The 16,039-nt window shown below is 35.8% G+C and overlaps 1 protein-coding gene across 2 annotated transcripts in view; it reads left to right on the top strand.

Annotated features, from left to right (window-relative positions):
• The window catches only part of rabgap1l (RAB GTPase activating protein 1-like), an 87,820-nt gene that overhangs the window by 52,454 nt on the left and 19,327 nt on the right, over positions 1 to 16,039 (top strand). For both annotated transcript variants that reach the window (XM_024278997.2, XM_024278996.2), the window contains exons 14-18: positions 1,340 to 1,453; positions 7,578 to 7,652; positions 8,965 to 9,090; positions 9,833 to 9,976; positions 14,982 to 15,023. In XM_024278997.2, coding sequence (XP_024134765.1) covers positions 1,340 to 1,453; positions 7,578 to 7,652; positions 8,965 to 9,090; positions 9,833 to 9,976; positions 14,982 to 15,023 — 501 coding nt within the window. The remainder of the gene's footprint in view (positions 1 to 1,339; positions 1,454 to 7,577; positions 7,653 to 8,964; positions 9,091 to 9,832; positions 9,977 to 14,981; positions 15,024 to 16,039) is intronic.

The raw sequence follows: 16,039 nt of genomic DNA, 5'->3' as shown, positions 1-16,039 counted from the left end.
AACGCATTGCATTGTGGTCTATGTTCTCTAATCTAGTAAGCATTGATGCACACTAGTTTTTCGCAGAGACTTCTGGGAAATTTTTTTGAGTACCCCATTTTATAATTGTGGATTTGGGCACCCTGATTAAATACTTTTGTTTCCAAAGTTTTTGTTCCTCTCCTTCTTTCTTCGAGATCTTTGACGCTGGTGACCCATCCTTGCAATAGTTTATCAATTTAATCATCTTTCTATGATTTTTATTTGCTACAAAAAACATGTCTTGCTCTTTGGCAATCATGATAACAGGTTGTGCAGTGGTGTCCTGGTTCAAATCCAAGTTGAACCGATCTTTGTGGATGTTGGTTGGTGAAACCTTTGGTAGCCTCTCACTGAAATGACGTGTAATGTATTTATCAGATTCCAATTCATTTGTGTGGTTCTTCATCTTTACGCAGCAAATTGCAAAACTGTCTTCCTTCCCTGCTTTTGAGCACAGCTTGGCTGAGCTCCAGCAGACGCCTAAGATCCATCTCTGCATCCATTGATCAGTTTAGTATTATTTAATTTTACTTAATTCGATTCAATACATGGTGCCACATTAACTGAGAGCTGCACCATTTTTTAAACAAACATTTATTTTGTTTGTGCAGCCGAGCAAGCAAAGAATGACCGAAAGTTTTATGAGCAGAATAAAAAGATCTAATAAAATCATTTTATAAAGATAATGGCTAATGTCTTTGGTTGTTCAGCTTTTACGTTATAAAGTTGATCCTATTTATGGCAAGACATGTCGAAGTGTTTTTACAAAAAAACTTTTTTTTTTTTTTTTGTGGATAACTATTATGCATTTCTAACATTTCTTTTTCATTTCTTTTAAAGAAAATGTCTTCATTTTGCATTAGTATTTTTTATTGCACTAGTATAGTAAAACTTTTAATAATGCAAAGAAAGAGATGTAATGAAATTTAAACTAGAGCCTTTGTAATGACATTTTAGGATGCATTTGGGCGTTAAAGGATTTTTTAAAAGTTTTTTTTGTGTTCATTTGGTCTTTGAACTTGTCAAATGTCCTTACCCCCAGTATTTCATCCATGTGGGAGTAACATAATTTTTTCAGCACTTTTGTCTGACAAAAAACTAATGAAATGAAGCATATTTTTATTTTTTATTCTCTTTTTTTCCCCTCAATCGGTCTTTCAAAATGTACTATAAACCAACTCAATTGAGCTCTGTTTTTTAAGGTGAAAGGGAGTTGTTGGAAGGAGTTGTTGTCTCTTCCGTCTTATTTGCACTCTGTAAAACCAAATAAGTAATTTGGTCACATCTTTAATCCATGTTTTTCTCTTGAAAATTGCAGGATTCTGCACAGGACGGTGTCATCACGCGTGACATCCATCGCACTTTTCCTGCACACGACTACTTTAAAGATTCGGATGGAGATGGACAGGATTCATTGTACAAGATCTGCAAGGTGAGACTAGATCTTGACTAAGGTCATGTACAAATATTTATTTCAAAAATAAGCTGCCAGGGTACTCAAGTGTATCTTTACTTTCATGTTACAAAGACTAATAAGTTTTTTATAGGTGCTTTATTTGAATGATTTGACTCGACGGCTGGGAGTCGGGTGTGGAAATGACTCATTGTTAAGTTTGCTCTTTGGTGAATGTTGCCTTTCCCCACAAAGCCAACTGTCATCCATCTGTCCCAAACCCCAAAAAAGAATTCTCATTATAATGCTACAATTGCACTCGACACAATCTTAAATACACAGAATACTTTGACGTTTTTTTAAAAGTCATTCCTGTTTACATTTGCTTAAAAGATTTGTAGCTCACAATTTGAAGCATGGAAGCACTGGACCACTAGACAAAGTTATTTACATTCACTGTGAAAAAATGTGTTATATTGACCAAAAAAAACTTATTTAACCAAACTAAATAATACAAAATCAACTTACTCCTCTAATCAGTTTACTGACTTTTGAAGTGACCTTCTGTTTAACCATCTGTTTGACCTGCTTCAGTCAGTGATGAGGATCCATTTTCTCATCTTTGAATTCACATAAGAATACGATCACATATCCCAGAATGCCACCGCACAGCGACCTAAGTGCAAGTCTTTCGGCAAATTCAGCTGCTGGCAGCTCATTGTCAGTTACATTTTTACATCAGGTGCGGAGGTTTTAAGAAAAAGTTACAATTTTTCTCTCAAAGTTGACAGGTCAGCGGTTGCCCGGGGAAATTTTGAGGTCGTGTGGTGGAAGTCCTGCGACAGGTGGGGATGACGCCATTATGAAATTGGGTGGCCACAGGGCGGCTCGCCAACCAGCAGCACTTCTGACTGGATAATGTTTAAATATCTCTGGACGGCGGCCGTCAGTGTCAAGTGCCACCGGTAGCCAAAAGGGGTATATAAAAAGCAGGCCATTCTGCATGCATGACGGCCGCCTTTTTACATTCACGATAACGTCAGCAATTTAAAAAAAAATCGCACAATGGAAGTTGTATTTGTGGCCATAGCATGAATTAAATAATTCAATTAAATAATTTCCCATGTAAAAAAGATCCCTCTAATCAGTATTTTCATTGATTTATTTGGGCGATTCTTCCAGTCAATTCTAGTCTTTGGAATCTCAGCGTTATGTTTGACTCGGCAACGTCACCCAGTCAACAGTGCTCTACTTAGTCTCTACGTTCCATTGACTCAAACCTTTAGGATGTGCATATTACTTCAGAATCGTTTCTGCCGTGTATCTTTTTTTTTATGTTGATGAGAGTGAACAATTTTATCTTTCTTTCATCTTCAGAACTTTTTTTTTTATCCTACTTTATATGTTTGTAATCTTAAAACTCGAGCTCTCATTTAAAATGTTCCAACTATTGAAGTTTTCAGCGCAACAAAACAAAAACGTATTTTTAACACAATGAGATTTAGTTTAGTCACTGAAACGAAGGCTAGCTTTAAACTTGTAAAGTCTACCGTTTTTCTGTAGCACCACAAAGGTGGAACATGTTTGGTCAGTGTTCTGGGAAAACCCGTCAGGGAGGTTAACCAACCTTTCTGGACCAAGTAGGTCAGTGGTGATTCAGCTTTAATTTGTATGCAAATCCATGCAGATTTGTAGCTGATAAGGTTGTTTGGGTCTTGGGGCTTTGGAGAAATGTAAGATCTAGGACTCAGAAATTTGCCTGCAGCCTTTCATTTCTAACCTTTTTATTCTCTTGCAAAGGTCATCTGCTTTAATTCTGTCTTTCAGTGAAAATCAGTTTCAGTCTCTGGGTGGTCCATTCAGTCTTCTGATTAGAGTACAAAACCCTTTAAAATCTGCTGCTGATCACCCGAAAGAACCCTTTGAGTAGTTTAAGGCGCACTTCGATGAGATTGTATTTTGACATTTTTTCTGATGGAGGAGGACATATATGACGATGATTATTCTCAAAACTGTATTTCTGAATGTTTCTTTATTCAAATTGTTGTGAATCGGGAGCAGATGAAAAAATGCAGTTTCAGAAAGCTCCCCTACAATCCCGCCCACAATTCAGAGGCATATTTCTAAGGAACTACTGATGCACTGGGAAGATGTACTAGAAAACGACAGTTTTTTACCCAAATTTGGCAAAATATACCACAATCATAATTAACCCATTCATGCCTGATTTATTTTCTAATTATATTAAAAAATATTAATCAATATTTTTTTCCGTTCAAGTTTTCCATAAGTCTCACTCCAACATCAATTGTAAAAGAATTATCAGTGGTCTTTTAATCATGATTATTCAGTTTTTAGCCCAAATCAAAAGACCTGTTTTAAAGAGATTTTCCAAGGAGCAGCAAGAGTTCAACAGAATTTGCCTCTAAGTTGAGGGCGGGAATGTTGGTGTGGAAATAATCGTATGTTAATGTTTGATTTAAACAACCTGAAAAATGTCTCTGCAGCTACAAGAAAGACAATAGTGGGATTAGTTCTGTACTTCTGTACTTTCTAATGTCATTTTTTCAGATGTACATATTTCGTAATCTCTAAACTATTTAATCTGGTACTCTAGTCTTTAACCCAAACAGTGACTCTGAGAGCTCAGCATAAGAATTCCAATATGCTTCAATTTACGTTGTTGCATACATGGCAAATAAAAGACCTTGAGCCTTGAAAATACTTGCAAGGAAAAAACGGACAAAGAAACTCCGCAACATCCCTTTCCACTCTGAAGTTCTCGGTCACTAGTTACATTTACGTTTGTGGCTCTAAAGGGTTGGGGGAGAAACAGACGCAAACCGGTTTTACTATCACTAATGTCACAGTTCAATACAGTAGGTCGGCACAGGTCACTTCAGGTATCTGCATTATATCAGCTTCACAGTTTGCTCCAGACAAAGAAACAACGTCAGCAGTAAAGAACAATCTTCCATAAGTAGATAAAGTGAATCACACGCAAAAAGAGGTATCAGACTGAAATTAGCAAATGTGTGATAATTTATGTACAATTTTTGTACAAAACTCAAAACTCAGTTATTATCCCATCTTCCCTATTTTTAAACTTTCTCTCACTAGCTTAAATCTTCTCACAAGCCCAAGCTAACATTAGTGTAGCAAAAAAAAAAACTGTGATCAAGACCAGAGCTATCTTGCTTTACCGTTTTGAACCAGATAGCAGCTCAGATTAGGAAAACGAAGACATTAATGTATCTATTTTTCTGCAAGTAAATGCATCAGAATTGGAGTGGAGCAGGGAGCTTGTAGTCTACCCATCGCATAAACCTGAGCTTTTTCAATCCGTGATGGGATGTCTGCTCCTGATCCATCATGATTTTAATAAAGAAATACTCAGAAACTCAGCTTTTATCTTATTATTTTAACCCTTGTGCTCTCTTATGGGCTCCAGATGACCCCACCCTTATATAGATGTGTGATCCCTCCCATGACAAAGGTGACAGGATTTAATGTCTGCCACGGACACTGGTGAAGACAAAAAATCCTTGAAAAACTGTTCATGCCGCTGTCTTGTGGGGTCCACTTTTAATGTAAACATGCCTAGGATAGCACAAGGGTTGCATATGTCTCCCATCATACGAAAAATGCTACGAGAACATGTTAACAACACCAAAAATGTGATTTTCATTAGAGTGGGACTTTAATGTATTGTTGCAAATTAGTGACATTTTGCCTTAAGGGGTTGGAAGACCACGGCTTTGAAAATAGCTCAAAAGATGACTGGAGTTGGACTCTAATCCAAAATAGAAAAAAAAAGTTTCTAAAAATTGTTGTTCAGCGTTTTAAAGAAATTCCAGTCTTTGCTACAACAATCAGATCAGATGAAAATATTTGTTGAGACCTCTTATTGTATGTTTTGCTGCCTTTAGTATGAGGTTGTTTGTTGGTGTTGCACATTGAACTTTTGATTTTTAAACATTTTACAAACTCTTTGCTGCATCATGCAACATTTTAAGACTGTAATTTAAATATACTCCCTAAATTAAGTTATTATAGTTTTTGTAATAGTATGTATTTTCTATTTTTACTCTAACATTATGTACTGTTCATAAAAAGGCAGACCTGTCCTTAAAGGTTGAGAAACTATGCATGTCTTTCACAAAGGCCCCCCTCTGAGGCTATTACTGTCCAGGTAAACAAATTTAGATTTCCCCCACCAGGACCTTCTCTCATCCATCTGTCAGCGCGCTGGTCTCCCAGTCGAGGTACAGAAGTGTGATTGCCACGCTTCATCAAGCATGTCAGCTGGGAGGGGGGGTGTCCACATCATTTTTGGGACACGAAAAAGGGGAGATACAATTTTAAAACGCTAGTTTTTATAGTAATTGCTGTGAGTTGAAGAGAGTGAAAATGTCGGAGAATAACAGGTGTGCTCCAAGAAATTCTGCCTGGTGTTTTTATTCTAATCATTCTGTCTTAAACAGTGGACATGTGTGCCCTTCCAGTTGATTTAGTGGAAAATTGAGCAGGGCTTTATATACTAATGAAGTCTCCCAGTGATGGAGTTTTTGGAAACCTTGTTTTTGTTGAGTCACGTACGGCATCCTTGAATATTTGATCATGTTCCAGAGGCAAGTATAAACTTTAATAAAGTTTATAACAATGCTTTATTTTAATATACAACACTTTGGGAACATTACAACTTGGAGGGGTTGGACAGGTTTATGTTTACTGCTGATTTAATCAGACCCGGCCTGCCAGCAGAGCTGAAAACATTTGACCTGAACCATCACAGAGCTTTATGTAGTTGACAGCTGGATTTGATTTTCAGGTCGAGGCTGCTGATGTTATCTTTATTTCTCAAGTTGAGGCGATTCCATGTGATGTTCCGGGGCAATTTGACCCGATTTAGATGAATTTACTTTACACTTTACAAGGATCAAAGCAATATAAATGCCCACATAGGACAATAAACTGCCTAAAAAATGGCTTTGACACTTAATTCTGTCCTTGGAACTTTGTTTACAGCACAAAAAGATCTGTCTGCTTCATCATTAGCATGATTTGTGGCATAATCTAACTTTGCACAGCAGAACCTCTTCTGTGGGGTCAACTGAAGGTTGTCCTCCTACATCAGTCTTCTGTCTAAATTACCCAGCCACCCCGGCCTCTTGTGCTCGACAGGCCATCTCTCCTCTCTATCACTGCAGTGCAGAAAAGTCTGGTGTTGTGGAATCCTGCGCTGTAGGATTAATCAGACTAAACACTGCGTGATAAACTTGACCTTTCTGCTCCAAAACTGCAGTTTTCACGTCGGTTTGTGATTTCTTAACTTGCCCTTAGTCCTAATTAATGACATTGGTGTTTGTCTGTGGTTAATGTTAATAAAAATAGCAAAAAATAGCATATTTGCCTTGTTTACTAAGCAGTAGTAAATACTTGAATACTACACATTTTAATTTGTAAGCTTTGGCCTTCTCCCTCAACATGGAAGTGAAAACAAATTATATTTATTTTATTTTTCATTATTAAATACTTTTAATTGATTCACTTCAACGAGGTCTATTTCAATATTTCCTGCATATATTTTCAATAAATATAAAGAATAGTTTTAATATTTACATTTACTTTTAATTGCTAAGCAGACGTTTTTATCTGATGTCACAAATAGGTATTTTTCGTTTTCAACTTTTTTTCCTCAGTTTAAGACGATGCATAGGCTTAAATGTTTCACCTAATACCACAATAACTGTTAACTATGGGGTTTGGACTGCTGACCAGCTGAATGTCAGATTGCCTGAGTGGGTTTAGACGCCTGACCTTCCTGCTGTTCTGTGGTGGGTTAATGGCTCGCACCTTTGCTTTCAATGGACCATGTAAAAATAAAGTGGAAAAGTGACTCGTTCACTGCAAAAACTGAATCTTAAGAAAGTCAAAAGATGTTTGCTACTAAAAAATTGTCTTGTTTTTGTCTTGTTTTCTAATAGTGAAACAATCTTAATTTAAGTAAATACGTCTTAGTGACTGGATTTTGTTTCTCAAAAAAATATCTCTTGGCAAGACAATTTTTTTAACCCCATTGGCAGACCTTTTTTTCCATGGTTGTTGATTTAAAATATATATTTATATATATTTGTTTTGTTTTTCTTTCTTTTGTTTTCAGGCATACTCTGTCTATGATGAAGAAATTGGTTATTGCCAGGGTCAGTCATTTCTTGCAGCTGTTCTCCTTCTACACGTGAGTAACCATGGGCATCCCACCTTTTCATTATGTATACAGTCAATGTTGAGCTCATGATTTACCCTAAATCACACATTCATGTTCTTTATATGTTTTTTCTTGTGTCTGTGTTTCATTTCACAGTTGTTTAAACCGATGTGCTGTCTATTTTAGCTCCTATAATAAAAAAATGAGTATCAAACTGCAGGTTTTTATTCGCCGCTGTGATGCGATTAATGAGAGCTGTTGCCATCTGCCGCTTATCTCAGTCAACCATTTCTCCAGACCGGCCTGAGGAGGACCAGAGCACACAGAAATGATGCAAAAAGCAATCAAATCTTAGATTAAGAACAGAAACACATTTAAATGATGAGAAATATGGCTGCAGAGAACACAGTGGAAACAGAACCGCTGAACTTCCCGTAAATTCATGTTGTAAGAGGAGATCAAATGAGATATGAGATAATCAGATCTTTGCCTTGTACATTTTAATATGTCCTTAATATGAACTGCAGTCATTTTAATGTATGAAATCTGAATTCAGTTATTAATGATTTATTCTGTTTCTCTTATACACTAAGCTGTTTACTTCATCACTCCATTTACTCCATTATGTGTAAATAGAAAATAATAGAAACAAGAGTTTACAATATTTTCATAAATGTCAACATCATATTCTCACACTTTTAATTCAGATGTCCACCGTGGTAAATGCAAAAATAGGGTTTGTAAGTTTTAAACAATAACAATCTGAAATATTACAATATCTTGATCTTAAAGCAATGATGGTTAGTTGGTTGTGAAAAAACCAAAATGGTGGCCATTTGGTCGAAGCCCAACTTGGAGTTGAAAAAGGCGAGCAGAGGTCAGAGGGAGGTTGTGAGCAAGAGCCAAGACTTTGATGAAGGGAAACAAAATGTGTTGCAGAGGAAAAAGTAGTAAAAAGAAAATGGAGAAGGAGAGATAAAGGGGACAGCAACAATAAAAGTAGAGGTTACACCGAATCAGGGGGAGGCAGATGGGTTATGGAGGAAGAAAAAAAGGGAGACGCTTTAGAGTAGATGTCAAGAATATTAATTGGGGCTCAGATTTACCTTTGGAATACCTTTTAGCAAACACTCTGTCACTTTAATATTGTCTCCCCCTATTATGTGCAACAGGAGAAACTTTTCTCTCATGCTTTTACCCTCATTCATTTAAAACAGTTTTGACTTTGAAGTCACAAAAACACAAATATTTTCAGTTGATAGAGAGATCTCTTAATGTTTGATTGGATGTTATTTCCTCACAGTTTGTGAATGCATTTTAAGTTGTACCCATGTGATTTCAGATGCCTGAGGAGCAGGCGTTCTCTGTGTTGGTCAAAATCATGTATGAATACGGTCTCCGCTCGCTTTACAAGAACAACTTTGAGGATCTTCATTGCAAGTTCTTCCAGTTGGAAAGATTAATGCAGGTTAGTAATAAATATATACAGACAAACGATTCAGTGCAGACAGTGAATATCAGGGCACACAACTTATCTGTTCTATAACAAAGAGGACAACACTTAAGAGCTAAAACCAAATCTGAAATACTTTTCTTAATTATACAATCATTTTCTAACTGCTGGATCTTATAGGGAGTCCACAGTTGCTATTACTACTTTTATTGAAGACATAATCAGACAATGAGAATCATAGATTTATGCTGGAAACATGAACACGCTTGTCTGATCCCACTGGTGTCATATAGCAAAAACTGGTAAAGGTTTGTAAAAACTGGAAAAATACTACATGTTTCCTCTTTATTTTGGGTTGGCTGTATAAAACCCGTTTTTTTTGTTTTTGTTTTTTTTTTTAGTGTGTTATAAGGACTATTTTCATTATTTCAAAGTTCAGTTCTCATAATTGTTTAGACTTGTTATGAACCTTCGTTTTTCTATATTGTTGCATTTTAATGTTGTAATCACTGGTTTCTTATGTAAAGTCAGTGCCAGTAGAACAAAAGAGTGTTAATAAAAGAACCTTTTACTTTAATTATCTTTGATTTGAAATGCTTTTGAAGTATGACCTTTTTACCTGTTTTTTTTTTTTTTTTTTACTGTTTTGAGTGTGGCTGAATATCAGTTTACGAAAGTCTTTCATAGAATCCATCTCACTTAGATTTGTCTCTGTCTTCTCCTCTTCCTACCTCCGTTTTACGTTCCATTCTCCCAGGAACAACTTCCCGACCTTTGGGCCCACTTCCAGGCGCTAAACCTGGAGGCTCACATGTATGCCTCCCAATGGTTCCTCACCCTCTTCACCGCCAAGTTCCCCCTCTGCATGGTTTTCCACATCACTGATCTTCTGCTCTGTGAGGTAAAGTCGATGTTCTGTATTATTGAGGGAGAACTGTGAGAGGGATTTGATTCACATTGTAAAGAGTCCAATTATGGGAAGGTCAACCATCTGGAATAAGAAAGAGGGAAAAAAAAATACAAGGTCAGAGGAAAGAAAAGGAGTAGCAGGGAAAAGGGAGGAGACTGCTGGTGTGAAATGACTGAGGAGTGTTGGAAGTAAATTTCTCACTCGCTGGTAGTGACCACAAGTAAAAAGTGCTTACTCTATGCTACCATGGTGCAGCTTTCTGCAATCAGTTATCGATTCTCTTGGTCTCATGGGGACTTTTAATCATGTATAACGATGACACTTAATCAGTGGACGTTATGTGTGTTTGTGCAACACTGAAAGTATGCTCTTTTTACTTCTATAAATCAACTTTACTTTTAGTTTACTGGTTGACATGCCGCGTCAAGCTCGCCTCGTAGCGCCACTCAGGCCGCCGAAATCAAGAAATTTGACAGAGAACAGGTTGTTAAATGACCAACATTTCCCTTAAGTCTTAGATATTAGGAACAATATTGTAAAAGATTAAGCTGCCACTATCAGTTAATGTCATATTACTTATTCCTCATGATCTCCAGTCAAGCTTTAAAACATGTAGATCTAACAGGGTTTATCACAGAACGCCGTGTTAGTCTGAACTGATAAAAATGACATTTTGGAGATCAGCAAATCAGCGATGAGTGCAGCGCCTGCATGTTGAGTGCTCCTTCATGAATATTAACACACTCCTAATGCACACATTTGTAGAAAAATGTCAAACTTAGTGAAGAGACCAAAACCCCTTATGGCCATAAAATACTGAACAGCATACAGAAGGTTTTTGAAGTATTAACATAAATTACTTTAACACTGAAGAAGCATTTTTTTTTCATTTTTTAAAATTGGTTAGAAAAGACAGAAACAGTTTTTAAAATCAATTGATAAAAAAGAAAATATTTTATTTAAGTGATGAAGAACTACAAAGGTGCTTTTGTAAAGTATTGAGGTTAAATGTATTAATCCATATTTGATCTTTTTAGTTGTTAAAATATAGTTTTAGTTATGCATTTACAGAAAACATACACTAAAGTAACTTCTTCAGCTTAAATTCTGGAAAACAAGTATATCAGAGCTACAGATGTTTTTGTTTGGACATTATAATTAAAATTAATAAACCGAAATAGCTTGTTGTAGCTCTCTGTTAAGCTGACTAAGCTTTGGTTTCCATGGAGACCCCATAAATCGGAGATATCTCAGTGAGTCACATTAGTCGCGTTGAACAAGAGCTGATGTCCGGGGATATTTTTAAATCGCTCCAGGTCCCGGTGTCGACTAATCCGGTGTGAATAATGCATCATTTTTTTATTTACAGTCTTAATGGTTGATTTTCTCATTTCTTAGTAAACATTTTTTGCCAAATCTTCCAAAGTCAAATGCTTGGTGCTTCTTCCTCCCGCTCTGCTCTCTTTCAGTTTTTCCTCTTTTTTTCGTCTTCATATTTCCCCGTGGCAAAACAGTTAAAAGTCTCTCTGGTCTTTCTTACTCAATGAGTTGTATGATTAGAATGACAACAAAATGTTACTACCCTTCCCTATATGGGCCGTATTAGTATATATAAACCACTCTAGATTTTACTCCACAATCAGGTTTCTTCTGTGTTTTTCTAAACACAGCATTTATTTTGTTGTTTTATTTCATCTCTTCTATGTTTTATTAATTACAGAATTGTGAAAAAGTATGTAAAAAAAAATAACTATTTTTTTATTCAGAACTATGAATAAATAAAATTACAAAATTGAAAGAAATTAAGAAAAAAAACTAAACTTAATCAATATTTGGTGTTCACACTTATACCTTCAAACCAGTATCAATTCTTAAAGTTAGATTTGTACAAAGTTGTGGTTTTTGAAGGATTAGGATTTAGGTGTGTTATTAATCAATTATACTAAACAGTTTTTAATGATCATCAATGTCACATGGAGGTTGTAAATGAACAGACAGCTGTGGAGGAGGTTTCAAATGGAGTGCGGAACAGCCTAACTTCACTACCAAGGTGAGGTTGTGAAAAATAGTTTCATGTCATGGTGAGACTGAGCACAGCAACAAGATAGACGATTATTCTCCTGCATCAGCAAGGTCCATTCTAGACAAAGATTTCACAGCAGACAGGTTTTTATACATGTGGTTCAAGTCCTTTTGAAGAAGAACAAAGAATAGGCCAACGTTAAGGATTGTAGATGCAGTCATCTGCCAAGGAACCTCAAAGCTTCAGATGAAAGACACATCGAGCTCAATGCCCTTCACAATCCAAAGATATCCAGCTGTGCCATCACCTCAGAACTGACAGCAACCAATGGGACTCCGGTACACCCCCCTAATGTCCAGAGAAGTCTAGTCAGAAGTGGCTTTCATGGAAGAGTTGCATCCAAAAATCCCAACCTCTGAAGTGGAAACAAAGCAACTAAAGTTTGCAGGAAGGGTGCAGAAAATGGGAGAAGATGCTGTGGACTAATGAGTCACAATCTTAAATATTTGGATGTTTATGTGTTGAGTGTCTGTAGGCAGCAGGGAATATTGATGGAGGTTCCTTAACTGTTTGGAGCTGCATTTCTACAAATGGAGTTGGGGATTTGATTGAGATTAATGGTGTTCTCAATGCTTAGAAATACAGATAGATACCATCTTCCAGTACCATCAGGGAGGCGTCTGGTTGGCTCCATGCTTATTCTCCAACGACCCTAAACAAACAAAGTAATATAAAACAAAGAACAGCAAGAAGGACTAGAAGTGATGGCGTGGTCTGATTTCCACATCATCAAGAGTATCTGGGATGAGATGAAGAGACGGAAGGGTGCGAGAAAGCATCCATCCACAGATGATCTGAGATTAGTTTGAAACAACCTACCAGTTCCTTCAAGAAACCATTAGCTTAGAAACAGTGATGCTGCTTTGAAGGTAAAGGGTGGTCAAAACAAATCTTGATTGGATTCAAATGTCTGTTTTGATGTTCATGAAAAATGAGATTCTCCATTTTTGAAAGCATTCTTCCTTTACCGCATTTTTTGTTAAAATATTTGCACATTCCTGTATATTCACCATCAGTCTAAATTTTGAACCTCTTCTTTCATAAAAAATGTTGAATCTAGTTGTTGTAAGGATTTATAAGTCTTTGCTGTTCCATCCAGTCTAAGAAGACAAAGCATATTTTATCTTTGTTGAGCTTCTTCGGTGGATTGTGCACGCTTTGACCCACTTTTATGCAGAATTTTTTTTACCTACTTTCCTAGTGCAGACACATTCATGCTGATTCCTCACCACCATGCATGTTTGTTATGTTTCACTGAGTTTGAATGCACATTCACCTCAAGACGAAGACTCTGTCTCCCTGTCGTGTCTCGGCACGGCAGCACCATCTTCAGGTCTGCGAGGTTAGGTGTGTGGAGGCAGAGAACAACCATGCACACACACCCACCTCCTCTTTTCAATTTCTCCTGGTATTTTTAGAGCTGTCCTGATATTTTTAGCTCCGTGTTGCCATGTGAACTGGTTGTCCCAGAGACCAAGGGAAGGGGGTATTCCCTTGCAGAACTGCCTCAGCTTTCCATTTTATTTCTCTAAGAGTCTTCTTTTGTTTTTGAAAAACAATGAAAATCACATTTCCACAAGTATAAATCAATTAGTGTAGGGAGAACTTGGCCCATTTAAATATTCCATATAGTACAATTACTAAAGAATGCAGTTTCTTCTTACCGTGTATTAATCATACATACAATAAAGCCAAGAACATATTTTTATAAGCATTGTTTTAGGGAAAATAAATGGGTTTTAGCAGAAATTAAAGGTAAAGTTAAAACATTAGAAGTTGATTTGGTATTTTTGGTTTTATAGAAGTTGTATGTTTGGCATGAATTCAAATATTCATCTATTTCAGTAAAGTAGTTTTTGGATCTAATTTGGTAAACTAGTTAATCTTTTTATTATTTATTTATTTTTCACTTTATTTTATTTCTTTATTTTTTTTGTACTTGAATTTTTTGGTTATAAACCATTTCTACAGTTATGAGTTTAGTTGTGGTTCACCCACTGTATTAAAGCAAACATTGGCTTCTAATGATATAATATTTATCCAATGACTCTCAGGACTGGAGATTATTTTAGTTTAGGTTAGATTTATTTCAGTGATACTGGAATTTACTTCAATGATCTGAGATTTTTTTTAACAATTTGACTTGAGTTTGTTGTTCTCATTTTAAAATCTCTAAATATGTTCATCCAGTTAACACCTATTTTTAACAATCAAGATTTCATAATGAACTTGTATCATAATCTAACTTTATAAATGAATTATTCAGTACTAATGAAGTTCTAATTCAGGATATTTTTGGCATTTTTACAACAAAGAAATTACAGAATATCAACAGATTTTTTTTTAATTCTCTAAAACTATTAACATTGTTAACTCAATGCCTGACTGTATATAAAAAGAACTCAGAACCACTCTACAGTAAGAGCCGCCATCTGCGTTAAGCAGTTCAGGTCAGCGAGGGCGAGAAAGAGATGGAAACACAAAAACACAGCAGCATCTGTTATAAAACAGAGAGAGGGACAAATAAGTGACTACACCAGTGATATAAACAAACAAAGAGGAATAGGGCGGGATGTTTGAAGAAACGAAGGCTTTGAGGTCAGAGATAGACGGCTTTTCTCTTAGTCCTTTGCTCAGGGTTTATTATGGTGCTGTGGCTTGACAGAAAACAGTTTTTTAGAGATGTAGAAATGTTTGAGGGAAATGCTTAAATGGACCAGCCTGAGCCTGAAGCTGAATGAGGCAACATATTTGGAGAGACCTGAAATGACTGACTAATCCCAAGCAGTTGTATTAAAAATAATTCAATCAACTTCCAAGGGCAACATATGGTCAGTTTAATAATTAAAAATAAAACATTTCTTTTTTTTTTGTTCATGTACCCATTTTTAAATCTTTTTTTCTTCTTCTTAGGGACTGAACATCATTTTCAATGTTGCCCTGGCTCTGCTTAAGGTAAGAAGCACATTCATTCCTTGACTGTAACTATTTTGTTAAAACATACAAAATGTAGACCTATTTACATTTTCTTTTTTTTTTCCAAAATAAATAAAGTTTGCTGTGAGAGCAGCCGTACAGGGTGCGTGCAGAGAATTGTGCTTTTGAGGTGTTCTTTGGATTTGTTCAAGTTTCTGTTTATTTGATATTTGGCACCCCCTAGTGGTCAAATAAATAACCACTTCCGGAAAATAAAAAACAGCATTCACTTTAGACAGCTGTAGTTTTTGCACTTTTACTATCCAGCTGTGTCTACTGAAAGTATGTTGATTTCAGTGAACTGCAATGCAAAAATGTAGACACTTTAGGAAATTGAAAGCTACCCATCCATATCGAACAGGAGGTAATCAGGAAAAACACACATTCAAAAACACAATCAAAGTTCAAGAATACAGAATCACATTTGGAAACCGAAATATCGCAATGTATGTCTGGTTTTGGTGTTCTTTTGTGGATGTTGTTTAGATCAAGCAACTGGTTGAGCCATTTTTTTCTGTTTTTTATCTTTTTGATTAATTTAGCATCATTGTACTAAACAGCATGGATGAGCAAGGGGAATGCTTTCATTCTTTTTTAGCTAAAAATGAATTATTCTATGGACATCAGAGTTTTAAATACTATATCCAACATTAGTAGTTCAGACATAATTTTTATCTCATACCAATAATATTCAGTTTTAACAGATATTCCATATTGAAGTTAAGTGTATGAAGCTTGGTTTTAAAAAAACAATTATCAATCAATCAAATCTGTGAGCAGATTTGACTTTTAAAGCAAACCTGTATTTTTGAGCAACATTTAAATTTTTTGTGTTTGTAATATTTAATATTAACTCTGCAAACTAATTTAAGTTGTAAACTATTTTTTTAATTTCACTTTTGCTCAATTTAAATGTCTAGTTTTGTGATAACAGATTTTTTTATAACTAAACTAAATTAGGTCTCCTTTAGAAATGTTTTTTTTTTTTAGATCTC

The sequence above is a fragment of the Oryzias melastigma genome, linkage group LG4 (genome assembly GCF_002922805.2).
Source record: "Oryzias melastigma strain HK-1 linkage group LG4, ASM292280v2, whole genome shotgun sequence".
Taxonomy (NCBI): domain Eukaryota; kingdom Metazoa; phylum Chordata; class Actinopteri; order Beloniformes; family Adrianichthyidae; genus Oryzias; species Oryzias melastigma.
Note: the sequence above shows the minus strand (reverse complement) of the source record. Positions and strands in the feature narration are given on the sequence as shown.